This window comes from Calliopsis andreniformis, chromosome 10, assembly GCF_051401765.1.
Source record: "Calliopsis andreniformis isolate RMS-2024a chromosome 10, iyCalAndr_principal, whole genome shotgun sequence".
Lineage (NCBI taxonomy): Eukaryota > Metazoa > Arthropoda > Insecta > Hymenoptera > Andrenidae > Calliopsis > Calliopsis andreniformis.
The window spans coordinates 11,033,573-11,057,795 of record NC_135071.1 but is presented as its reverse complement, the minus strand read 5'-3'; the positions used below and the strand labels follow the sequence as shown (position 1 = coordinate 11,057,795).

General features: G+C 35.3%; 1 protein-coding gene across 4 annotated transcripts in view; it reads right to left on the bottom strand.

Moving 5' to 3' along the window:
- The window catches only part of Mp (collagen XV/XVIII-type protein multiplexin), a 273,211-nt gene that overhangs the window by 67,916 nt on the left and 181,072 nt on the right, over window positions 1-24,223 (bottom strand). For 2 of the 4 annotated variants that reach the window (XM_076386974.1, XM_076386975.1), the window contains exon 2: window positions 984-1,055. The exons of the other annotated variants lie outside the window; for them this stretch is intronic. In XM_076386974.1, coding sequence (XP_076243089.1) covers window positions 984-1,055 — 72 coding nt within the window. The remainder of the gene's footprint in view (window positions 1-983; window positions 1,056-24,223) is intronic. 4 annotated transcript variants of the gene reach the window in all.

Genomic DNA, 24,223 nt, shown 5'->3' with positions numbered 1-24,223 from the left:
AAATTCTGTTGGACTACCAACTGTTTAAATAAAATACTAAATTTTTGTTTTTTCGGTTCTCCTGCTTTGAGGCCAATGTTTTTTGAAAATATTTTTTAATGTGGTTAATAGTTTCGTGAGTTAATATTCTTTATGGTCCTGTAAATAAGATTATTATTTAGTAAAGCATATTATTATACAGTGTAGGAAATGTATTTCCTGTAAATAATAATTCAATATGAAATCCTTTTTAAAGAGTAACCTGAAGAATAAAAATTGGGTAGAATCTCTGCAAAGATTAAAATACACTACAGTATATGGAATTAAAAAAGAAGACTGTTATTCATACGTTAGTAATTTAAATTGAATGTAGAAACAGTGAAAAGTAAAAGTATATTGCATTTAAAAAGAGTATTAAATTACATATAAACCAAATATATAATTTACGATTAGATGTATTACGATTCAATGTAGAGGGATTATTGATAAGAGGAACAGTTGCATGTTCAATAATTCGCTGATATAATTCAACAATATTATGCAGTACATATATTAAGTACAAAAGCCCGAGGTATTTAAATTCATTTGAGAAAATTTAAAATCTAGCATTGTAATTATCTAAATTTGTGCCTTTTTGCTGGAATAAAATAAGTGTGGTAAAAAGGATCAATTAACAGTCGTGTAAAAGTATATGAAAATTGGAGAGAAAATTCTAAGAATACTCTAATTAGTAGGGCAACGCTACCACTTGATAGTGATTAATTAAAATCAAGAAGACATAGAATAAGAAAGGGCTGCTTTTCGAACGATTTACTGTCTCATTCCTCTTTAAATGCAGAGAAGCTATTACAGAATCTAATTTTGTTGAAATCGCAAACACCTTTCCTGTTCTCGTCTTTGTAAATATGTATCTTGCGTCTGTAGTGTGTAAGTTACATCTACTGGGACTACTATCTCTACAGGGTCCTTTTAGAAACGTTCCTTAAAACTGGATGTATACTCACATTGAAGTCAGCCGTGCATTTTACCAAATCCGCTGGATGTCCGGAATAGAGCTTCAACGTTTGCAGTAGACCCTTTAAATAAACAATCAGGAAATAGTACACGATTGCACGGTACACACAATTCGTCATTTCTCTTCACGAATCTCGTTTTCCACTTTGACTTGTTTCGTTGTTTCACGAGGAAACGTGATGATCACAATTTTCGGAACGTCGCCACACGGTCAGCACTAAAATTGGTTCACTCACGGAACCAACATCCGTATTTTCAAAATATAAGAAATGAAAGTTGGCTCTTATGACACTTTTTCTCGAACTTAATCGCTAAATTTACTCCCACTCTTTCGATTTAATAAATACTCTTTCCTGTCAGTCATAATTGTTCTTTGGCCACCGAAACACTATTTTGGTTTAGTGTAAAATATATTTCACAAACTATGGTATTGTAAAGACAGTTAAATAAAGTAAATGATTTATTGTATATAGAATTTATTTTCCATTTGTAATAATGTTTGAAAACGTAAATAGAAATAATAGTTTACGAGTGAGTATATTTATTGATTCCATTTACTTAAAAAAACAGAACTTCGAATTTTATTCTTACTTTTAGGTTATTTTTATTTCCTTGTTCAAGTTACCACTTTTACGATTTTACTTGCAAATTACAGTTTTACTCGCGCTGAAGGGTGCTCCAGTAACATGGATATAAATTTATATGAGCAAGAGAACTCATAAAACTTGATGGCAGTCTTAATAAAAAAAAAATAGGTTTGCAAATTGTTCTTCGTCTATATAATTCCTGATCGAAAATGTTTTTTAAAGTCTCGCAGCGAAGTTGGAATGCTAATCTTGCGTATACTCTTTCAATATTCATTATATCCCTTTCTGAATAATTAGAAAAACTTGCATCAAATTAATCGAAGATCGAGGAAAAAGAACTTCTGGAAGTTAATGCAAAGAAAATAATAGAGAACTTTTAAAATAAAGAAGCTCATGATGAAAAATAATTTGTTTTCATTATACTGTGCCTTAACGCTAGAAAATATCTATCATTTTGTCAAAACATTAAACGCAGAATTATTTAAAAAAGATTTTCCATGAAATCAAAATTCTCATTATCTGAATACTCATTTATAAGCGATTATAATTCATTAAATCCAAGCCTACCATTAACCCTTCTACGTTTACCACCTTCAGTTCTAAAACACTTTGCATCAAAGCAACTACTTCGTTGCTCAGATAATTAGACAATTCAAGTATGTACAGTAAGATTTCTACAAAGAGGTAAAACAGGAAATTTAAACCTTAACTATTCTTCTCGAGGATATATTTCAAATTTTCGGTAGACTGTTATTGCCCTTGTAAAATAAAAACTATTATGAATGCACAAAATGTTCGATAACTGCTGCCAGATTTTGTAAGGGGTAATTCTATGCCTATAAATAAGATGAAAATGAAGAATTTTGAAATTGCAGTTAAAGCTTCATTTTCGAGATATTAACTGAAGAATGTCCAAAGAGCAGGTAACATGTGTCTCACTGCCAATATAATTATTCTACTGTCTTATTCTACCAATTCTGCAGCTAGCCTGGCTATTGCATAACGGCAGTAGAATAAGTACTCTAATCAGACACAAGTTAGATGCATTTGAGGTGGACCTCTAAACTAATACCTTGGAACCGAAGCCACGAACGTAATTTCTTTATTCTCCATTTTTCTCTTATTTTATCGTCTAAAAACAGACCTTAAATTCTGTAACATCTATCGTCGAACACCCTGTATAATATTATTAATATAAAGGGTATAAGGGTAAGAAATACAAATATAAAGGGTATAGCTTTCAATATTTTAAGGAGTGGTAGGAGATCCAAATGGGAATATAGAATGCCCTATTAGATAGTGTCCAATCTGCCTCCATTTAGAATAATAATGTCTTAAACTCAAGATGTCTATATGCTAAGGTAATAATCAGAGGATTCTATAATTTTATAGGTACAATAAAGAGCAGAAGCACAGCAAAAAAGTCTCACCACTATGACGACCACTTGATGTGGTCCTCATAATGATCCTCATAGTGTTAATACATTTTGCTATATCTCTTACAGTTTAGCTTTTATAAAGCTTTAAAAATTCTAGATCCATTTTCTATGAACGTCGCGGACTTTAAAAGTTTTACTAAAGTTAAACCGTAAGAGATATAATAAAATATATTCAGATCTTTTTGTTCTATTTCTACTCGTCAATACATCTGTAAACTTTGCAGAATTCTCTAATTGTTAGTTTAGCATGCTGGTGTGTCAACCTTAAGGCATTATTATTGCAAAATGGAGGCATATCAGACACTATGTCATAGGATGTTTTGTGCTCCAATTTGGGTCTTCTACTATCTTCTAAAACATCGAAGGCTATATTTGTTACATCCTGTATAATACAGGGTGATATAAAAAAAGGTTTCAAGATTTTAAGGACTTATAGTACTCAGCTAGAAGAATAAAAAGTATCTATTCAACATTGGTTGTAAAGGTGAAAAATTGAATATAAATAGATAAATTAATTTAGAAGTACATTCCAGATTTTCAAAAGAAGATTATTAAACTAACATCAACAAAGATTATTTCTTAGCCTCAAATGTAGTACAAATTTTTAGTTTTCAGTTAGTATTGAGCGTAGTTGTGAGCGTAGTAATGAGCCTAGTAAATGTGAGCTTTGCATTGCAACCGAAGAAAGTCACATCGAACATTTACTATACCAAAGAAGGTTCACACTAAATTTGCACTTATTTATGAACTAAACCTTCTTGATGATAGTCTAATAATCTTGTATTGATAACCTTCAAGGTATTGCTGAATCAATTCCTCCATTTACATTCAATACGTCACGAAGAAACTTACTCATGTCATGGTATATTCTTAGATATTAAAAATCGATTTTTCGTCGAAAGGATTGACTTTTGGACTTCTTTTACTTCTCTTACTAAATACTCAAGTCCTTAAACTCCTAAAACACTTTTCCTTAACACCCTGAATAGTCCACAATTAACATTCGCGAATAATATAAAAGCATTTGTTTAATCGAGATCCTACTATATTTCCTTTCGAGCCATCCATTCGATCTAAACAGCTCCATTCGAGGCCCCCATCCGTCCTCAAAAAAGACACAACAACGAATTTTGCCGCGCAATTCGTATCCACGGTAAAATAAATTCTGTTCGCGTCTGCGATTTATTCTGCGACAAATCTGGATTATGCTTCACGCGTGCGCTGACGTTTACGTCGGCGTGTAAGCTCTTTTACAGGGATCGAAAAATATTTTTTTCGCCGATAAACGACCCCTCCCTGTGCGAGAATAAATTGCGAGCAAACGGGGCAAATTAACACCGATTTCTCGGCAAGTCCGAGGATCGCGCGCGCTGTTTAAAAAACGCGCAGCTCCGCGCTGCAGGTGAAGCAATCGCTGGGGTTTGTTCTGTGTAATGTTCAGCGATGCTTTTTAATGCAAGCGGCAGGCGGGAATTGTTTTTGCACCTGCTGCATAATCCATATGCGCCGCTCACGAATAACTGTTGTACGAAGCGCGATGTTGTTGAAATCACGATTAACCCAGCGGTTTGACTAACGATTGCACTTCGAAATTTCATGGCTACGCTTTTATCCGCCTGTGTAAAGAGTTTCGATGAATGTAATGTTCGTGGTGGAACTACTGAACCAGTTAATTGAAGTGATACAATTAACTACTGCATGGCATGTAGGTTTTAATAATTACATTTTTTTATCACTTATTGATTATAGAAGATTAAATAAAGTTTATATAGAACTCCATCGAAAATAAATATTTTTATCGTTTAGTTCCTTTCAATTAAAACACAGTATGTATATAATATAGAAGGCTCAATGTGAGAGGGTTAGGAACAGTATAATTGTTTTGAATTAATTGATAGATAGTTTTGGTGCTGAACAATGATTGGTATATATTTTTACGATTTATAAGAACAGAAAAAAATATTTTTCCAAACTTGTCAAATAAGTAGTTTTTTAAAATATCAAATCATTTTTTAATATTTCGCAATACCTAAAAAAAAAATACTAAGAAACTTTTGGTAGAAGCCAAACGTAATATAATAAAAAAAATATTGTCTTTGTATTTCATTTCATCATATTATTCGTCCTTCCTCCCAAATGATCCTACGTATTCTACGTATAATAACCCGAAGGCAAAGACGCTTTTCGAATATTGGCCACCCACTGAAACCCTCGCTCCTCGAATCACCGTGCAAACACAGAGCAACAGGACGGCAAATACCCTCAATGACATCTTCGCGAGATCGCAGATCCTCGATGAGCACAAAGATGACAAGGAATATAAGAGCGGAATTGTTTGTATTATTTCTGACTCATGAGGAAAAACAAATGAAACCGCCAAGACCCTTGTGGCACCTCTAAAATTGTCTTGACACAAATTTGCATACGTTTAATCCAACTATATATGAAGTAAGAAGTATAAAAATAATTACTGAAATAGTCTTGCTTAAATCAAATACTATTTGAGGATGTGTGAAATTATTTGATTGCACGTCAAATCAGAGTATATATTTCAATTAATAATTTCAAATCAATATTTACCAATATGTATTAAAAAACTAAGTTAAACGTAGGATGAATTCGAGAAATGAATTGGAGACCTCTTAGAGAATGACGTTTTCTAATCCTGAACAAAACTGAACACTACAAGAAAACTAAAAATGCACTGTTGCTAGAGCTGCGACTCCATACAGCGTATTGTGTATTCTTAGTTTTCTTGTAATGGTCAGTTTTGTTCATGGATTTCTTTTTTGTTCAAGATTAAAAAACGTCGTTCCCTAAGAGGTGTCCATTTTCACAAATTTCTCGAATCCATTCTGCATAAAGAAACATTGCAGCTAATAATATTTCAATTAATATCAACAGATATAATTAGGTCTCGTATATTGACCTAGTTTACCACAACTAAGAAATACAATTCACGCAGATACTTCTCTTCACCTGAACCACTATAACCTAAATGTGAATCTAAAAAACAGAGTCTAAAAATCTAAAAACCAGTACACAATTCCCAGTTACCCACTAAGAAATACAATTCACGCAGATACTTCTCTTCACCTGAACTACTACAACCTAAGTGTGAATCTAAAAAACAGAGTCTAAGAATCCAAAAACCAGTACAAAATTCCCAGTTACCCACTAAGAAATACAATTCACGCAGATACTTCTCTTCACCTGAACCACTACAACCTAAGTGTGAATCTAAAAACCAAAGTCTAAGAATCCAAAAACCAGTACAAAATTCCCAGTTACACTCTACTATGCACGCAAGTTCAAGGAGAATCAACAATTTGTCCGCGGTGTCGAGGTGGTCGTTCCAAAAAAGACGCCCAGTGCACGCGCGTCGATCATTCGGTACGTATTCGTGGGATCGATCGATCTTCCTAAATGGCCCCGCGGTAACGCCGCACTTTTACGGTCCTCGTTCGACGCAAAGGTTCCCTCCGCCCTCCCTCCAACCACCCTCGAGCCGCCCCTCAGTCAGGGTCGTGTCGCAGCTGCAACAGCGGCGGCGCGCCGCGAATTTTGTTTTTTTTTTCTCCTTTTTTTTTCATCCAGGAGGAAACGGTTTTCCCGCGGATTTGCAACGGTAAAAGGTCGTTTTCATCTCGCGGCAGCGCTGGGAAAGCCCGATCGCGGTTTTTCCCGCCGATTAAACGCCGCAAGACACCATTTCCGCGTGTATACGGCCGCGTTAACCGCGTTTCGCTTGAATTGCGATCGCGCTCGCACGTGAAATTTAACGCCGGACTTAAGGGATTATTCGACTCGGTAATTTTTCGAGTACAACGCAGCTAGCGTGCCGGCCCGTTCGGACGGGAATTAATTCGCCGCTGGAATGGATTTTCCTGCGGCTGGCTGTTTAGTCGCGCGAACGACCGTGTGAGAATTATTCTTATTAAATTATTGTGGCGGGGAGGGGGAGAGTTCGTGACGTGTTCAGGTATTTATTGTGACGGGGGAGGTTCGTGGCTAGGGTTAATGCCTGTTTCCAGTACGTAATGAGGTATTCAGGGGAATTTTTTAATTCTTTTTGTGAATACGGTTTGTTTGTACTTGTTTCGGTTCTTTGAGAACTTTTCGAATGTTTGTAGAGGGGAAATATTGTACTAAAATGTGGTCCATAGAAAATATTAAAAATGCAGCTTACGTCGAGTACTTAAGGTGTCTTTAAGAAATAAACTTTTTGAAAAGTTTAAGTTATTTAAATTTATGAAATTATGGACAAGGCGCGCAAGTATTCACTGTTTTAGCTTAGAGTGACGGGGCGTGTAACATTTATAGAATAAATCAGTGGTTGTAAAGCAAAACGATCTATGTCGCATGATTTTTTTTCTCTCATATTCTCTCTTTCTCTCATAAATATTGTCTCATGGATTCATGTCTTCTGGGACCTTTATTTTTAGATGACAAAATTCTTCAGTTTAGATACTATAATGTATCGGGTACATAGAAATGGTATCAGAACATGCGCAGTGATTCTAATTTAAAATGGAATTATTTTCCATGAATTTCTTCACTTCTTCTTTTACTATATTTTTTCTGTTAATTTTACTGTAAAATATTTTTTAATATCATTTATATCCTCATAGAGTGATAGTAGTTTGTTACGAATTGACCTATAGATGGTGTTCCTATAATCATGGTACACATTGGGTTAGCGAGATTCTAGGGCGCAAAATAAGACGAAAATGAAGAGTAACGAAATTCTGTGGGAAACTTAGTTTTCAAGAAAAGTGTATTTAAAAATTAGTCCAGTACACATGCACCTAATTAATGATAGTAGTATTCTAATTGTAAATAAGCCATGCTATTGTATGATTGCATCGAGTTGGTCACAGCAGCGGTCTATGGTGAAATTTGTAACATAAGTTATATTAGATACATACATGCGTACTCGACTAATTTTCAAATACATTTTATTTTCAAACGAAGTCTCCCACGTAATTTCGTTATTCTTGATTTTTGTCGTATTTTGAGCCATAGAATTTTCCTGACCCAATTTGTACCTTAAATTTTGGAACACCCTATATTTATACATACAAGCCTTTCACCTATTAGCTATTTAAATTTGCACATATCTTCTATTATTTATTAAGACTATGATAATAAGCAAATAACTTACTTAGTAATTATACGAAATATGAATAATAAATATCCTTAACAATAGATGAATGGGGTATCTGTCCATACTAATCGTATCTGTCCATCATATTCAAATACAAATCAGTCATAAACATGTAAACCGTCTGAAGGTTGAGTAAACAGAAACATGAGAAAGATACCTTGTTATCTCATATCTGGGATCGTATACGAGCCTAAAGGTAGGGCTGATTGCCAGTAGTATTATGCTAATATTGATCACACGATTTAATTTTCTCAGGAGGTAGACCTAGTTTGTCGAATATATCATCTAACAAAATAACGTTTCTGTCGTAATCAATTACAAATGAGTTGGTATCAATTACAGTATTAAACATGCAGCAGCATCATGCTAGATTATTGCAATGTGACTCGCTACTTGTTCGTGGATTGATCGATCAATGTATGTACGCTGGATCCGATTGTCGAATGTAGCTGAATTATTACGAATCCCGCGTGCAACCGTGACTAAACGATGTTTACATAATTTTACTCGAGGATCAATGCATTTTCGTCGTGTTAGAGTATCGTATTACGTGACATGGGATCAAGCGACATTAAGTTCCTCTCAGAAACGTCGATACCATCAATTTTGGCTCGTCGAAACGGTTTGAAAAAACGATTATCGAAGAGTTCTCTATCGTGGCTGTACAATATATTAAATAATCAAGTAGGTATTCATTAAATATTCAATATAGTAATGGTCTATTGATATTTCATTTTTCTCCTTTTTGAAGGTTCATTTGTACTATTTAATGCTATCCATTGGAATGTGCTGAAATTTATAACTAATCTTTTGAATATTAAAAACAACAAAATAAATTATTTCTGAAAATTATTAGAAACTCTAAATATTTAGAACTTGTAACAAATAAAGTCATTCAAGTAGATATTACCTAAAGTACATTAACAAAGAAACGTTTTTCATCAGAAACGGAACATTTTGCTTATTTCAAGTAACGAATAAAGTCACCAATTTGTCCAGAAAGAAGTGATTAAAATTTTAATGCATTCAGTCGTATATAAAACATTTCCAAAGGAAAATAAATACCTACTTCGTTTTATCATGCAGACTTCATTTTTGAATTAATTACCAATAAGGAGCCCGAACTATGGAATAATTGAATTCTAATAAAAGGGTACACAATTCAATTCCACTTTTCATGAATACTAAGTTCCTTCATTTTCGAAGACGATTACCAAATATTACCGTCAATTCAAAATTCATCTTCCACCAAAGTGGGACAGAAAATGGTAAAAATAGGACTAAACACCGTTTAAAACTGAAGACGATTATCAAGATTTCCAATGAAATAAAAGTCCGCTCAAATTTTAATTAAACGAGCAAATTAAAAGCCACTTGCACAGAATTCAACCAAATGCTGGAACTATCTCTCTTTAACGTTAATTTAATATCCCCAGGAAGAATGTGACTTTCGTGACACCACTAGTTGCTTTTCACACTATCACCACACGTGAGCATCAATTACGATCGATTTCCGAAGGAACGAATTCCACAGAAAATCACATTCGAAACTTTTCACAGCTCTACAAGTTCTTGCGCCGCAGAGGATCCGACCACTGGATTAATCGTATGGAAAACGAGGGCTTCCGGTCTCCATTCAACCGATCGTTCCGTTCAGGATGATCGCGGATGACTGTCCTCTACGCTAGGCGCCAGGAATCCCAAACCTAACCCAAGAATAAAAGGGAGGGGAGAAGTTCTTGGGTCCCTCTGAGGATTCTGAAAGGCTGTCTTCGTACTTTTTTTTTTCTTAGACTCGAGGGTATCAACAAGTAACACACACGAGCATCTCTGGAACGATAATAAGTGGATCGCAAATAGTCCTGGGTTTCAAGAAGCAACTTTGGAACTTCAGGGATTTTATTTACAGAGAGTTACAGGTTGAGTTCCACAACTAATAATGAAATAATATAATATAGTGGAGCCTGTCCTATCTGAACACTTATTATTTGAATATTCGCAGATTTTAGTACTTGAGTATCTTCAAAATATTCGAAGATCTTAGTACTTGAATATTTCGTTATCCTGACTGCTTTCTAACGAGAAAGCAGAGTGTTATCTTCTCATAGATAATGGCTCATTGGCTCTTATTTTCTGTCTTGTACATAATATCATGTAATTTCTTCAACGTATTATATCTTTCAATTAATTTGGAGTCATTTAGATATGGGAAGTTCTACTATGGTTTTTCGAAATTTTATATGTAGACTTTGAAGTGTTCCTCTGTAAAGTCGACGCTTTTTTATTTAGTTAACAGATTTATTTTTCTCTACCATACAGAGTTATTTATTTCAGTTCATGGAATCATGGATACTGTTTTTTAGCCGAAGTACTTTACTTTGAAATATAACTATAGTCACCAAAACGTGATGGAATATAAAAAACCAAAGTTGCTTTCAGAATGAAAAATATAAAAAATCTGATCAAACACTTTCATAGAAAAATAATGATCTATCAGCCTCCTAAAGTAAGATGCAACGCAGTAAAAGTCACGATTGTATAAACGAAAATAAACACTATATGTAATATTAATATTGTATGTATATTGACCCAGAATCTAAAATTCTCCCTTTGTAAACACATGAATAATCAACACAATATTTAAACCTTCTAGAACTTCGATTTTCTTAGAGCAATCACATATTCTCCATACTCAAAATTTCACTGAATTACAAAACAAATAATACTAACTTTCTCACCAAACAAGCAATAAAAAAAAAAGTAAAACACAAATCGAGCATTTCTGTGCAAGAACAAAGCGGTGATCTAAAAATTTCTCAAAAGTTAAGCAAAACAATGATATTACATCATGATATCGCCATAATAAGACAAATTTTTTAAGTACTTGTATTTAACCCGAACAGTTTAGCATCGTCAGCGGAGGCGAAGTTTGTTAATTAAAAGCGAACACTTTGCGCGCTCCAGAACTGTCACAGCCTCAACGAATGACAATTCCGTTTATTTACGGGGAGTTAAAGGTTTATGGAGACCGATAAAAAAATTGTCACTATCGACGCTATAAATTTTCTTTCGAATAAAAGTTCTTTATATTCCGTTTTCCACCTCCGATCGAAAGCCGATAGCAGGCCATTTCGTGCGGCTATATATTCAGTAGCATTAAATCATGCGTGACCCCGGTACGTATCAATTAAAGATTAATGATATAGTTGCGTTCACGACGTGTCACTGCACAGTTCAATCCACCGTTTAATCTGGAGAATATTCATCCTTAGCTCTGATTTCTCCTCCGATATGCAGGTATGAATTGGGATGGCTCATTCTTACTCTCGAAAAAGAACGTGCAAACTGATTATCGATTTTTGAATACAATTTCCTTACTTTACACGGCTCGACGGTGGCTTTCATTTGCATCTAAATGGGGAATAACAGTGTACGCTTGTGTAGCAAGTTTTTTTGGAACGTAGCTTTTGTTTACGAGGGAAGAATAAGTAATATGTTCCATGGCTGAGAAAAATTCACTGAATGCATGTGTGGATTCTGCTGTGCATTACTTTCTGATTACTCGGTCTTTATGGTTTTGCGGTGTAAAGAGCATTCATTTCTGTTATTCAGTACATAGTCCGACGAACAATGATGAACCATTGAACCTTTGATATTGAATGGAATTGGAAGACCTCACAATTATCGGTGTTAATTAATTTACGGATTTTATAAAAGTACGTTTTAATTTTATAGCGATATAAATATGAAAGAAATTGAATGGTGTTAATATTGAAAATTTTTCTGCTGTATATTGTTATAAAGAATAACTTTCTGTTTTTTAGTACACTTTCACGATGAATTTTGCGTTGTTTGAACTGTAACGCAAGTTACCACCACCCTAAAGTTATATACTTTCTTATTCCCATTTATGGTTATAAGAATATTAAACTGTAACACTATTATTAAACTAATTATGAAATGTATAATATGAATTAACTGTAATATACAACTTTCTCTGTATTTATGTTCACGAAGCATAGAAGGCTTATTAGGCACAATTTAATATGAATTAAATCCGAGACTGATTCGCGTATTCAACGACGTCTTTCCCAGAATGATCCCAAATAATAATTGAACGAATACTCTGAAGCATCTTTTTAGAATAACTTCGCCTTCCTCCTTCTACATCAAAACCGTCAGCAAGAGCCGCAGAGCATAGTCCAGCGAGGGAGGCCTTGACCAAAGTGACCAATTAGTAAACGTTTGGGGTTTATCTAATGGAAATATATTGATTTGTTCAGCAAATCAGCTCGCTGGACATTCCCCATGTAGGCTAGCCGAAAAACCCAGCAGCTGTGGTGCAGGTATGAGTCGCGAACGTTGACGACTTCAACTCTCACGTTTGAGCCTGTCTTTTGAGTATTTGATCAGAGCGAAGAGGCAGTAACCCAGGCACAAGCCATGGTTGGCTCAGAAAACCCTACAATGGGTTATATCTTTGAGATATGTGGTCATGGTGACCGCTGGTACCTAGGGTGTGGTAACGTTAGATGGCTTGGAAGCCCTGATGGGGTTTGGTTCTGATCTTCCAGGTTCGTGCACCACATGAGGTTCGATTATGACGTGGAAGAGAAAGTCATGATAGTGTACAGAGCCAATATAGCCGCGAAACAATTCCTCAGAACATCTGTCCTTATTTCTGAATTAGAATTTTCACTTAAAATATTAAAACACTTAAAACATTGCAGTCTAGACTAAAATACCCTCTTAAGGAAGCAGTCACGCTTAACCACCGATCGTCAGCTGTCAACCAAATCTCAAACATAGAAATTGCAGGTTTAATACAGTAATTATATCTAAGAAATAACTCTTCATAGATAATTTGTAAATAACACTATTATGTCTCAGATACAATTACTATATTGAACGTGTCGTTTCTACGTTTGAAATTTGGTCTGGGACTGTCGATCGATGATGAATGTAAAACGTGACCTTATACACTATTTATTTATGCAATCTGTAAAAACACGAATAATTTCTGTAATCACTCCACTTCTGAGTTACTTAGAAACCACCATGTCACTTCTCAAGCAATTCGCTGACAGAACAACCCTTGTATTCTGCATCTTGCAATTACACCATCCCTATAAAGTTCTCCACGTCGTTTTGCAGAAACGAGACTGCTGGAAAGCGTTCTTAAAGCTGCGCGGTGATTATTTAACTCGAACAAAGGGTGTGCAGGAATCGCAAGATGTCCGGCAAATTTTAATCCCTCTCGGCCATGGAAAGCAGACGGCTCGAAGAAACGAGAGAAGCGCGAATGCCGCGGACTGCAGAATCGCTTAATTTTACGGATTTATTAGAGCGCGATAAGGAATCGAATTAACGCTTTCTAAGCTCTTCGTGGGAATCTGACGCGATTAAATATTTGGGAGAATTTTCGGCGTCTGCTTTCCACTATCCCCTCGTCCTGTTTTATATATAGAAGCCAGCTGGTCCGCTTCAAAGAACAGATGCGACTGAGGATAGACAATCAACGTGTCTGGAACATCTTCAATCGTCCGCTTAATAGTTTCAAGTTTTAAGTATACAGGAGCATAAGTGACAGCTTATTTTATTAACTGGTTTTTCCTGCTCTCTTTTTTGGTAATCAAAGTGCAGATTAGAGGTATTGGGATTTGTTTAAAAAATTCATGAAACTTATTTTCCATTCGTCAGAAAATATGATAGCAAAATTGGAATTTGAGGATTTGAGAATTGGAATACATCAGAGTTAAAAATTTTCAAATTTAAATATATGAATGATTTAAAATATGAAACTTTGAATATTTGAAAATATTTTGCTTCGAATATTCGAAAATTCTATACCATTAAAATTTTCTTAAACATGAAATTAAGTTAATATTATACAGATCAGTAGTACAGAACATTGCGTTGGTTTCTAACAATATAATATATTTCAGTAATAACTTCTTTCTATAAAATGCAGTATACGAAAATTTCGAATCTAATTTGGTTTAATAAACTGACTGCTTAAAGGATTGATTAAGAACCTGAAGACAAATGTAAACAGTTTTTTGATAATTTACATTTATGATTTACTGCAGAAGCAAGCATTAGCTATTTTCGTTGAAATGAAACATTATCTCAAGTCTTCCTAAATTAACTTCATCTACAAGGAGGTAAGATGGTGTTCATTAAAGTTTTAGAAGGAATATTCCGGAAAGCGAAACTCTAATACTTAATTGAAACATATTTTCAGCGTTTCCTGGTTCCCTTCATTGTCAGTAATTATTATAATTGCACTCTTCCCATCTGTCATTCAGAATTTTTACGTAACCGAATTATGTATCATTGGATGGTGACGCCAATTTAATTTTCAATTAATATTCAAAGTAGGTACTTCAGTGAATAATCGCCTTGTCGTAGCTGAGAACACAGTAATCTCTATAGTTTGCAAATCAATTTATATTAATCTTACTTAATTGGATAATTAGGCCATAATTTGCGCGAGCAATTGATAGATTTGAACTGAATAGGCACGTGTGTTTCTAGTAACAGATTAACGATCCGAGCTTCACGAACATGATTAAGTACATATTTTCTTCCTGTAAGCTTGTTCTTCATCGTCAAAGCCAATGTTTCAAACTGTAACATACAAGGTATTTCATAACGTGCGAGATCCACTTCGAGTGCTGATTGTATGCTTAAAAACGATGAAAAGAAGTAATATAAAGACATGTCCTATCTGTCTTCATTTATGAGATATAATGAATTTTTTGTTTCAATCACCTTTAGAGAAGATGCTCAAAATGACCACCTTGCATTTAAAGATAAATTTGCATTCGTCTTGTCATTGATATGGTTACTCTCTCTATCATTCTTAGTATTTCTGGAATTTGTTGGAAGCCTTACTGTATTCTGTGTCGTAGTATTTCAGCATTTTCAATCGATGTTGCGTATAGAATAGATCTTAATCGTCCCCATAAATGAAAAACTAATGAATTCAAATTAGAAAAGAACGAGCAGGTCATGCAATAGAACCACCAAGACTAATCCATTTATTTGCAAAATAGTGATTGAAAAATTGCCTAGCTACTCGGTTAAAATGCGGCGGAGCTCCATCATGCATAAACCACATACGAAGTCCAATATCGACTAGAACTTCCTCTAATGTTTCGTTTAAATGCGTGGTCAAAAAAATCAGCATAGTTTCAGCCTGTTAGATACCAATCAAGAAAAATGGTCCAATTAAAAATCTTGCTCATGAATTATTGCTGTTTGTGGAAAGAGAGTTAGAACAGAGATCAGAGAGATAAACAGCAGAATCTAATAATAGTGTCTCATTTATTTGATGAAAGATTATAATGTATCATGAAGTATGAGAAAAAAGAATGTTGTTTCCCTGAGTTTTACTTACTCTATCAGTTCATAAGAATATTCACACTCTAATTCTCATTTGCAAAAGTTTTAAAAGACCTGGATACTCGAGTATAATTGGAACCCACAATCGGGTCACGCTCAATACTTCAGTTTAGTTGAAATTCTTACGAGTTCAGCTTCCGACAGATTTTAGTTTACTGGAAATCTCGGTTTCGGTTTCATTCTAATTCAATTTCAAGTCAGACACAATCCTGCATCAGTTCTAATTCCCCCTAGTTTCTATTCCAGTTCAGATCCAATTTAGCGCAGTTTCGGGTTCTGTTCTTGACCAACTAATCTAATTGCAGTGTGGAGCTTAGGCACCTTGAAGGTCGCGTTACCTCTATCACCTCTCTAACTACAATCCTTTTAATGCAGCTTATTTTGACGTAGTTTTAGCACAGAACACAATTACTTATGAATATTAAAGTGGCCTAATTGTAAGTATCTGTATGAAGTGTTGAGCTACTTTAGAAATACTAATTAAGATAGATGAATTGAAAATTTCAAGAATTATAGAACAGTTGTCACACCTCCAATTATCAAGAATTTTGCATGTGATCGAGATCTCCAAAGAATTAAATGAGTACCATATCCCTATTCTCGTCATAATTAAAAGTTGTTGTTCATTCAATAGCAATCAATATTGAGAGCAAAATGTAGCCTAGTTTCCAAGACCCTTATATTCTTCGGTATTCTCGAAAGTTCCAAGACTTCGCAGCTTTGTCCAAACTTCTAAGCAACCTGAAGAATCAGTAAAGTAAAGTTTTCCGAATATTACTCCTTCATTCAGACTGTCTCAAGCAACTTAGGTCTCATTGTATGTACATACATCGCTGCCACCATGACTGTCATAATTAACCCAACAAACCTTCGATCAACCAACAGTCCACCACCATCCTCTCAGTGTTTCAGAAAATTAATATTCAGAGAGAGTCGATACTCCTATGATCGACATTTTACGATGAAAGCGAGGCGCGTTCTGAAAGAAGGAACGCGATTATGCTTATCAGGAGCCGCGAAGCGAGAATTGCAACCCCTGTGGGTGAATGTATAATTCCAAAGCAAACGTACCACGGCTTTAATGGATTCCCATTGTTCTAGGCGGTGTTCGAACGTAAACAATGGTAAACCGTTCTCAGCCTAGCCGAGTGCTACTTTCAGCCAGCAAAGCCAACGAGTTTCTGTTTGATTATTCGTTATTTTCGCAATTATGAGTGTTTGAGTTGCGAAACCTGTTCATTGAGTCCAGCTAGCTTTACATCCCCCTGTGGAATGGCCACCGACCGATTTAATATTGTGAAAATTTGTTGGCGAACAGGAACTAATTTCCTCGTGGAATCCATTTCGAAGTGCCTCAAAGGGATTTAACCTATCCCGCGCTGGCATTTTCATATACATTTGCATAGACCCGAGGCTTCTTTAAAAGCGCAGTCCTATTTAGGGGACGTAAAAAAAATTAATTTCTTTTTTATTATATTATGTTTTCATAAAGTGAAACATTCTGGAAAAATATGCCTACAATTTATAGTTCTAGATTTGGTGAAAGGACGAAGTTATAATGATTTCGAGGAAACAGTTTCTTAATAAGTATATTTTTACGGTATTTCGAAGCGGTGAAGGATATTATTAATTTAGAGAAAATCTTGTCTCTGAAATATTCATTTACTTGAAATCGTAATTAAGCAATTTGAAGAAGATAATTTCGAGAGTAGTCGTGTTTATAATTAAGTTCGCGATAAAGGATAGCAAGAGAGAGAGGGGGGTGAAGAACAGTTTCGACAATTTATTGAGATGAAGTAAACTGCCACTGGTGATTTAATTGCATGTATGAAAGCGATAGCAGTGAGGAGGGAATATGATTTAAGATGATTGAAATATTTAAGTTGAATTGTGCTAGACAAACAGTAACAGGTTAATGATTCGTTATTGCAGTATTTATAAATTTATGATGAATTTAATGAAAATTAACTTCAACAGTTTCGCAATATTAGGTGAAATAAATTTGTATCGTTTTAGAATACAATTGTACACATTTTTAAATATCCGTTATATATTTCAATATTGTCTTGTAATTATTTGCGTTGTATTCGATTTGTAGCTAAAAGGCTTCATAAAAGTGTAATTTATAAACTGTTTAAATTTTATACATTTATAAACAATAAGATAGGATTAAAATTATGAATAAAAAATTTTCGAAAATTACTTATTTGCAGTAAACTTAAAAGAAGGTGATTAATTCCGAGTCTACTATTAGCAAAATTTAAAATACAACGCTTCCATAGAATTGAATGCTATAAAACATTGAATGAAATATTGCCCTATTTAATGTAACAAATATATACGATTTACACCGAAAACGCGTTACAGATCGCTCACGAACCTCAACAAATTTCATTCGTACGCTTACCAACGGGGGCAATGGGAAAACAAAATCGTCGTTTAAACTGGCACCGACGGTGTCATCGATTAATTCGTTTATAAATCGATCGCTCGCCGAAACGTGAGTTAATGGATGAGATTTAATTGCACAGCAGACTACGAGTAAATTTCCACGATTAAAATGTACCTGTCGTGTAATCGTGACACGACGGTTTAATTTATTTTTCACGTTCATCGTTCGACAGAGGTCGATTTCATGATCCTCATGAACAGTGTCCGCGAATTCCGTTTATTGATTTTGCATACTCTGTTTACTCTTATTTTTCGTAATTTAGCACAACTAATAGCCTGTTCATGATCAGGCAATGTGTTGCCACAGAAATGTAGAATATAAAACACATACCTTTCTCTGAGCTATAACAGAGATTCCTAAAAAGAATCTGGAATTTATGATCGAATCGTCTTTAAATAAGCATACACTGCGATATGTCAAATGGTTTTGCTCTAAAGATTTGTACTATAACGGCTGCCTGCTTTCTATCTTGGCAAAGTTTTTCTTAAAATTCAAGATTTCTTGAAGTATAAAGTAGACTCTTATTCTTCTTACTGAGTAAACGAAGGAAAAGTATTAATTTTTAGATAACAGTAAAATATGAAAAAATTCTATAATTTTCGTTGCTTCGAATTTTACATATTTTCATCATTTTTTAGTTGCCAAATGTAGCAAAGAACTGAAAATTCTTTAGCCTTAATATGTTATTAATACGTCTTAATTATTATTCTTGCATTTTTATATAATCCTACAAGGAAGAGGGAGAATGCCGAAAAATGGGATGAACTTACAATTCCCTGTTGCAGTCTATTTCTGGTCCCAATCCTCGTCTAACTATCCAATTCTCGAATTCATTATACCTCTTCGATAAACTTCCTCTCGCAGACCTCAATAATAACCATTACACTGTAACATACATTCGAGATCTGCAATTTGAACTCGAATCTCACAAAAGCCAACGTAGACAGGAACATGGAAAATCTCATGCGTAGCTATTTAAAGAGCAATTCAGGACCTCATCAACGTTCTTCACAATCACCTCCCCGGAGAACCTCGGGAAACGGTAATCGTCAGCGAAAAGAGCGCAAGGAAATAACGGTCCCTCGACTCCGCGACTCTCTCGCCTTCAACCCTTCCCCTTTCCCACTTTGCATCTTTCAACGAGACCTCTGAACGCGCTGCACTCGAGAAACTGTTGTTCCTCGAGCCGCGAGCGGGCAAAGCAACAGGCTCGGCTGTCTTATGCCGCATCCACATTCACCAGAACTGCTTGTGAACAGATCGCGAACGAAGCCTCATCGAGTCGACACTGAATCTCGCGAACAACTCGCGAGCAGAATACAAGCAGCTCAGTTAGGTATACAGGAACGAAATTAAATTCCAGACTTGAAAAATGTTTTAAAAAGGTTTGTTGCACTAATCAGTTACGCACTTAATAACTAAAGCAAACAGTGCTGGAAAAAGGGAACATCTCTGCTGGCAGTGACGAATTTTTTAAAAAGGAATATTGCTGGTGGCACAGGTTTATGAAATGATTTATTTAAAAACAAAGGTAGACTCAAAAACTTCAGCAGGATGTCATACGAAGATTATGAGAAGTTATTTAATAACTGGATCAAAAATTTTGAGAAAGTATACTAATGTTTCAACAGCAAGTTAAGCTGAAAAGAGAGACTGAAGTTTGACTACAAACTGATCACTAAAATCACCTATACAATATTAGAAAGACTTATTTGTACGTTCTCAGTTAGCCAGTAGATTCTCCGATGTACTGCTTCCTAAGTAAAGAATATTCGCGAACATGAATCACGAGCTGCTCGCGAACACCAAAGTGAACGAAGCATTACGAAGTTAACTTCGTTTCATCGCTTCCAGCGATTTCAGTGCGCCAAAGTTTCATAGTTCTCTTGTTCGACACGCGTGAGCATGGTCCTATTGTCCGACAAGCACTTTCCTGAAGGCTGTGCCTAACAAGGCCTACTAGACGTGGATCATTATTGAAATAATAAGCTCTGTCCCGGCTTATTCCGCGAGCTGTAAGGTTGACCAGCTAGGTATAACTATCTCGATCGAATCGATACGAAAGGGAGGGACCTGACATAGCCGATTGTGCGTACGGATCGACTGAATTCGCGATCGACTAAATGGAACGGCTTGCGGCCGGTGAATGATAGCCGTGGCAAAGAATGGAGGGCAATAAAGGAACTGTACGGTTCAGGGGATCTGAATAAGCGATTGTTACATACTACGTGGCTGGCTGTTAGTGCTGCGAGTTCCATGGCTATGTATGTTTATTTGGTTATGCTTGGAGCGATGGTCAAATATTGTCAGCCATTGAACTGTTGTTCGATGGCTGAGTTTGCGCTGTCTGGATTAATTACTAGTCTGCAGGGCTTGCTTGTAAATTTTAAAACGGAGATTAAAGTATGGATGACCTAGCTTGATGACCGCGTGAAAATCGTATCTTTAAAAACGTGAAAATTCACCTATCTTAAAATATTTAAAATTTCGTCTTCAAACGTAAAAATCATCTAGTAATCAGAGTTTCAAATTGTTACATACTCAATATCTTTCGTTTTCAAATTTTTAAGCATTTAAATGTTCAAAATTTCAAATATTTAAACTTTAAAATTTTAAAATTTCATGATCCAATTGACCTACGTTAAAAAGTGAAGATAATTAGAAACATAGATATTACTATAATACAAATTCTTTATGTACCGATTCAACAATTTCTGTTTAACACACATTTGCACACTATCCCTAGAAAAAATTCACAGAAAATCAATGAGACTTCTCAACAACCTTTCAACACTACCATAATCTCAAAACACAGTTCATTCAGAAAAATCCAACTGTAACACGGGTTCCACAGCTTCGCTGTATTCTCCGTTCTAGGTCAGAATTCATCCCTATTACAAAACGTCCCGAGTAGCTAAATCCCCCATTCAAAAATTAGTTCCGGAAGAGGCTGTATCCAGAGTTTTCATCGAGCGCTTGTTTCATTTCCGCTGATTCTTCGCGGAAACCGCGTTCGGCGAGATGGTCCCCGGAGAATGCGCAGCAAATGAACTTCCCGTACTTTTCCATCGGCGGTAATTAAACGGCATTTAAAATTAGCACGGTGCAATCGTCGCCGGGCAATTAGTATGCAATTAGGACAGAAGGGTGTGGGAGGAGATGAGGGAGGGGTGTAATCATAACGTAATTACAATGTTACCAGATACGCTCGTCGCGCTTAGATTTAGCTCGGTGTTGGCTGTCTAAGAAATATTAGAATCCGCGAGGGGGAAAGAATGAAATGGGCAGTAAGGGGTTAATGGCGCGTTACGTTTACCAGGTGTTTCGCTGCCCACCGCAATATCATCTGTTCGAGTCGTCCGATACTGGAACCTTGCCCGTTTGGCTGTGGACGAAAATTCTTGTCCAAACAACGAGCCTCGAACGACTTTGCATTGAACTGCAGTGAGTCGAAAAAGTATTTGCGCACTCGGTTTGCGTATAACAACTGTGGATAGGAAAATGTGGGTTAAGGGAAGCTGAGAAAATCCTTATAAATGGTTCAACTGGTATTACAATTTGTTCAACATCGAGAAGGATCGTTTGTCTTTAAGTTTAAACCGTGAGATGCCTTTTGGAATCTGTTGAAACATGATAGAATTCATAAGGTATACTACCATGTATCAAAAGGGTATTCGTGGGAATGTCACAATATCGTATCGTATCGTGAAAAATGTTCAGTGTTAACTTTATTACGTGGAGCATTTTCTAATTCTATGAATTTGTTATTATATTCACTTTAGAATTCTTGACCAGTGGTCATGCTGTCCATTGGTCAGAGCAGTCCAAAGGCTGGCGCAAATGCCAGTTCAAGGACTGGTTGAGACTCACTCCAAATTCTCCAACGAGAACAGATCGTCCTGACGATCCTCTTAACTGAAGGGACCCATTGGATCAACTCCCTAGAATAGGGATGGTCCTGGACCAATAGACCTAGACCATATCAAGAGGAGTAACCCAGTAAGTTCCTTCAAAGGACCGCCAGGACGATCCGCACCCTCCGAAGGCTCCTAAGATATGTATAGAGTCCTAACCCAGAGAGAGGAAACCAATAGTTGAAATTGCAAGATTAATCAGATGAAGAATAATTTGCGAAAAACGCATATCTTCCATAATTAATAGCACTGAGTAGGGCCGAGTAGTCTTGTATAGCGTCACAAGTACATATGCATGCGAATCATAAAACTTTTTGATAAGGTCTATGCTCAAACACGGCGCAGTTGAAGTAGTCATAGAGTTATCCTCCGCTCACAAGCTGCATAATGTATCCAGTATACATGTGCATACTAGTGCTCGTCATTGTTCTACATTGTTCTACCACAGCAGCTACCGTCGATTACTGTCTATTTTCCTTCATAAAACAACTTCCCATCGTATGAGCGAATCGTGGAACGAGAATGCAGTTATCAACTGATAATTTAAGGGTAGTTTTCGAGGAAGATTCGCGATTAAAGACTTCATATTGGATGAATAGATTAAATAGTCTATTGTACGAGGTCTTTTCAATGGAGGTTTCATTACAAGATTTGTAAGAATGTAATTATTTGAAGAGAAGTACCTACTACCAGCGATCATGTGGGATATGGATTGTTGAGAAGGTTGGGTTCATCGGTCTGAGTGTTTTAGTGCGAATGCATTTAGTTTCATCTGTTGCGAAATGTTTTAGAGAATTAACGTTGCGAGTGTGAGCGTGGGTAGATGTTCAATACGTCACGTTGCTCAGAGTTCATAACGAGGAACTATCGATAGAATAATTGTCAGTGAAACAGTTTCTTGTCAAATGTATTCTAAACAACTTCTCATATTTTTCGCTCTCTTTAATTTACAATCCATGTTTGATTGATCAGTACAGCATTGGAGATTCTGTAATTTCTTGTGTCAATAATTAGCACAATATATGGATAGCTACTTGCGCCATAAATTTGTGATTTTCACAAAGTAACATTTTCAATTAATATCAATTTACATACTCTGGTTTAAGTGCATTTTAAGTCCAATTAATTTTATCCGTTGAAATTTGATGACAGAGTTTCTGCATCGATATGGTTGACGTATTTACTAGAAGCAGTTTCAATATTTTATAATTACATACTCGAAATATTTGAATTTATTAATATTTTATTAACATCTATTTTAATTGGAAATGTTTCGGTGATACTTAATTAACGTTCCACGTTGAAATCTAAAATATAAAGAATGTCGCACGAAACTTGCATTTGAATTTAATTACAATTAATTATATATTAAATTTAATATAATGTTATTATTTAATTTAATTTTTGCATTCCTTTTCGACTTGAAACAATAATGGTGTTTACATTTACTCATGTCAGAAATAATATACGTAACACTTAATTAAACAGTTAATACTAAAATATTTAAATCTCTAATTTGATGATAGTGAATACAGTTTTTGACTGATACAGAAACACCATTCTTCACCTTATTCGGCTAAGTCAGCTTCAAACGAGCCTGTGAGTAGTAAACACTATGCGGATTCTAAATCCTTTGTGCAAACGTCCCACGTAAAATATGAAATGAAACGAAACCAGGTTATCGCAGGAATCATGCCAAATGCAATAAGGTTACCTCATTTCACTCTAATGTGGCGATTAGGATGCTAAGCTTGCGTTAAATGCATCACTGTCGGCATGCTTGTTTGTATAATATTTCAGAAAAAAGATACACGGTCCTCTGTTGCGATGAACAAGTAATTAAGTCTCAAGGAATCCTCAAAGCTGTATTTTCTCGTTTTCCAATGTTGGAAATATGATAATCTGATAAAAGTAAAAATAATAAAGTAATTTCACCCAGGTTAGTAAATTTTTCCATTATCGATATAAAAATGGCAAACAGTCAGGAGTTGTACATTATTACAGACGGGGAATCGAAAAAATGATAGATGAGAGGATATTATAAAGCTCACGCGAGGAATATACATGATTGATAGTCACAGATCAATAGTTTTAATCTGGCCTTTCTGAAGCGAAAATAGTGTTTGTATTATTCTTACGATTGTAAGACAAAACGATGTGTCAGATTTTCAAAATTTTTTCAGAATTTGTATTTTTACCAAAAGGAAATTGAATTAAAGAAACTTCACTTTTAAAAATATTATAATGTCTTCTCTTATGATCAC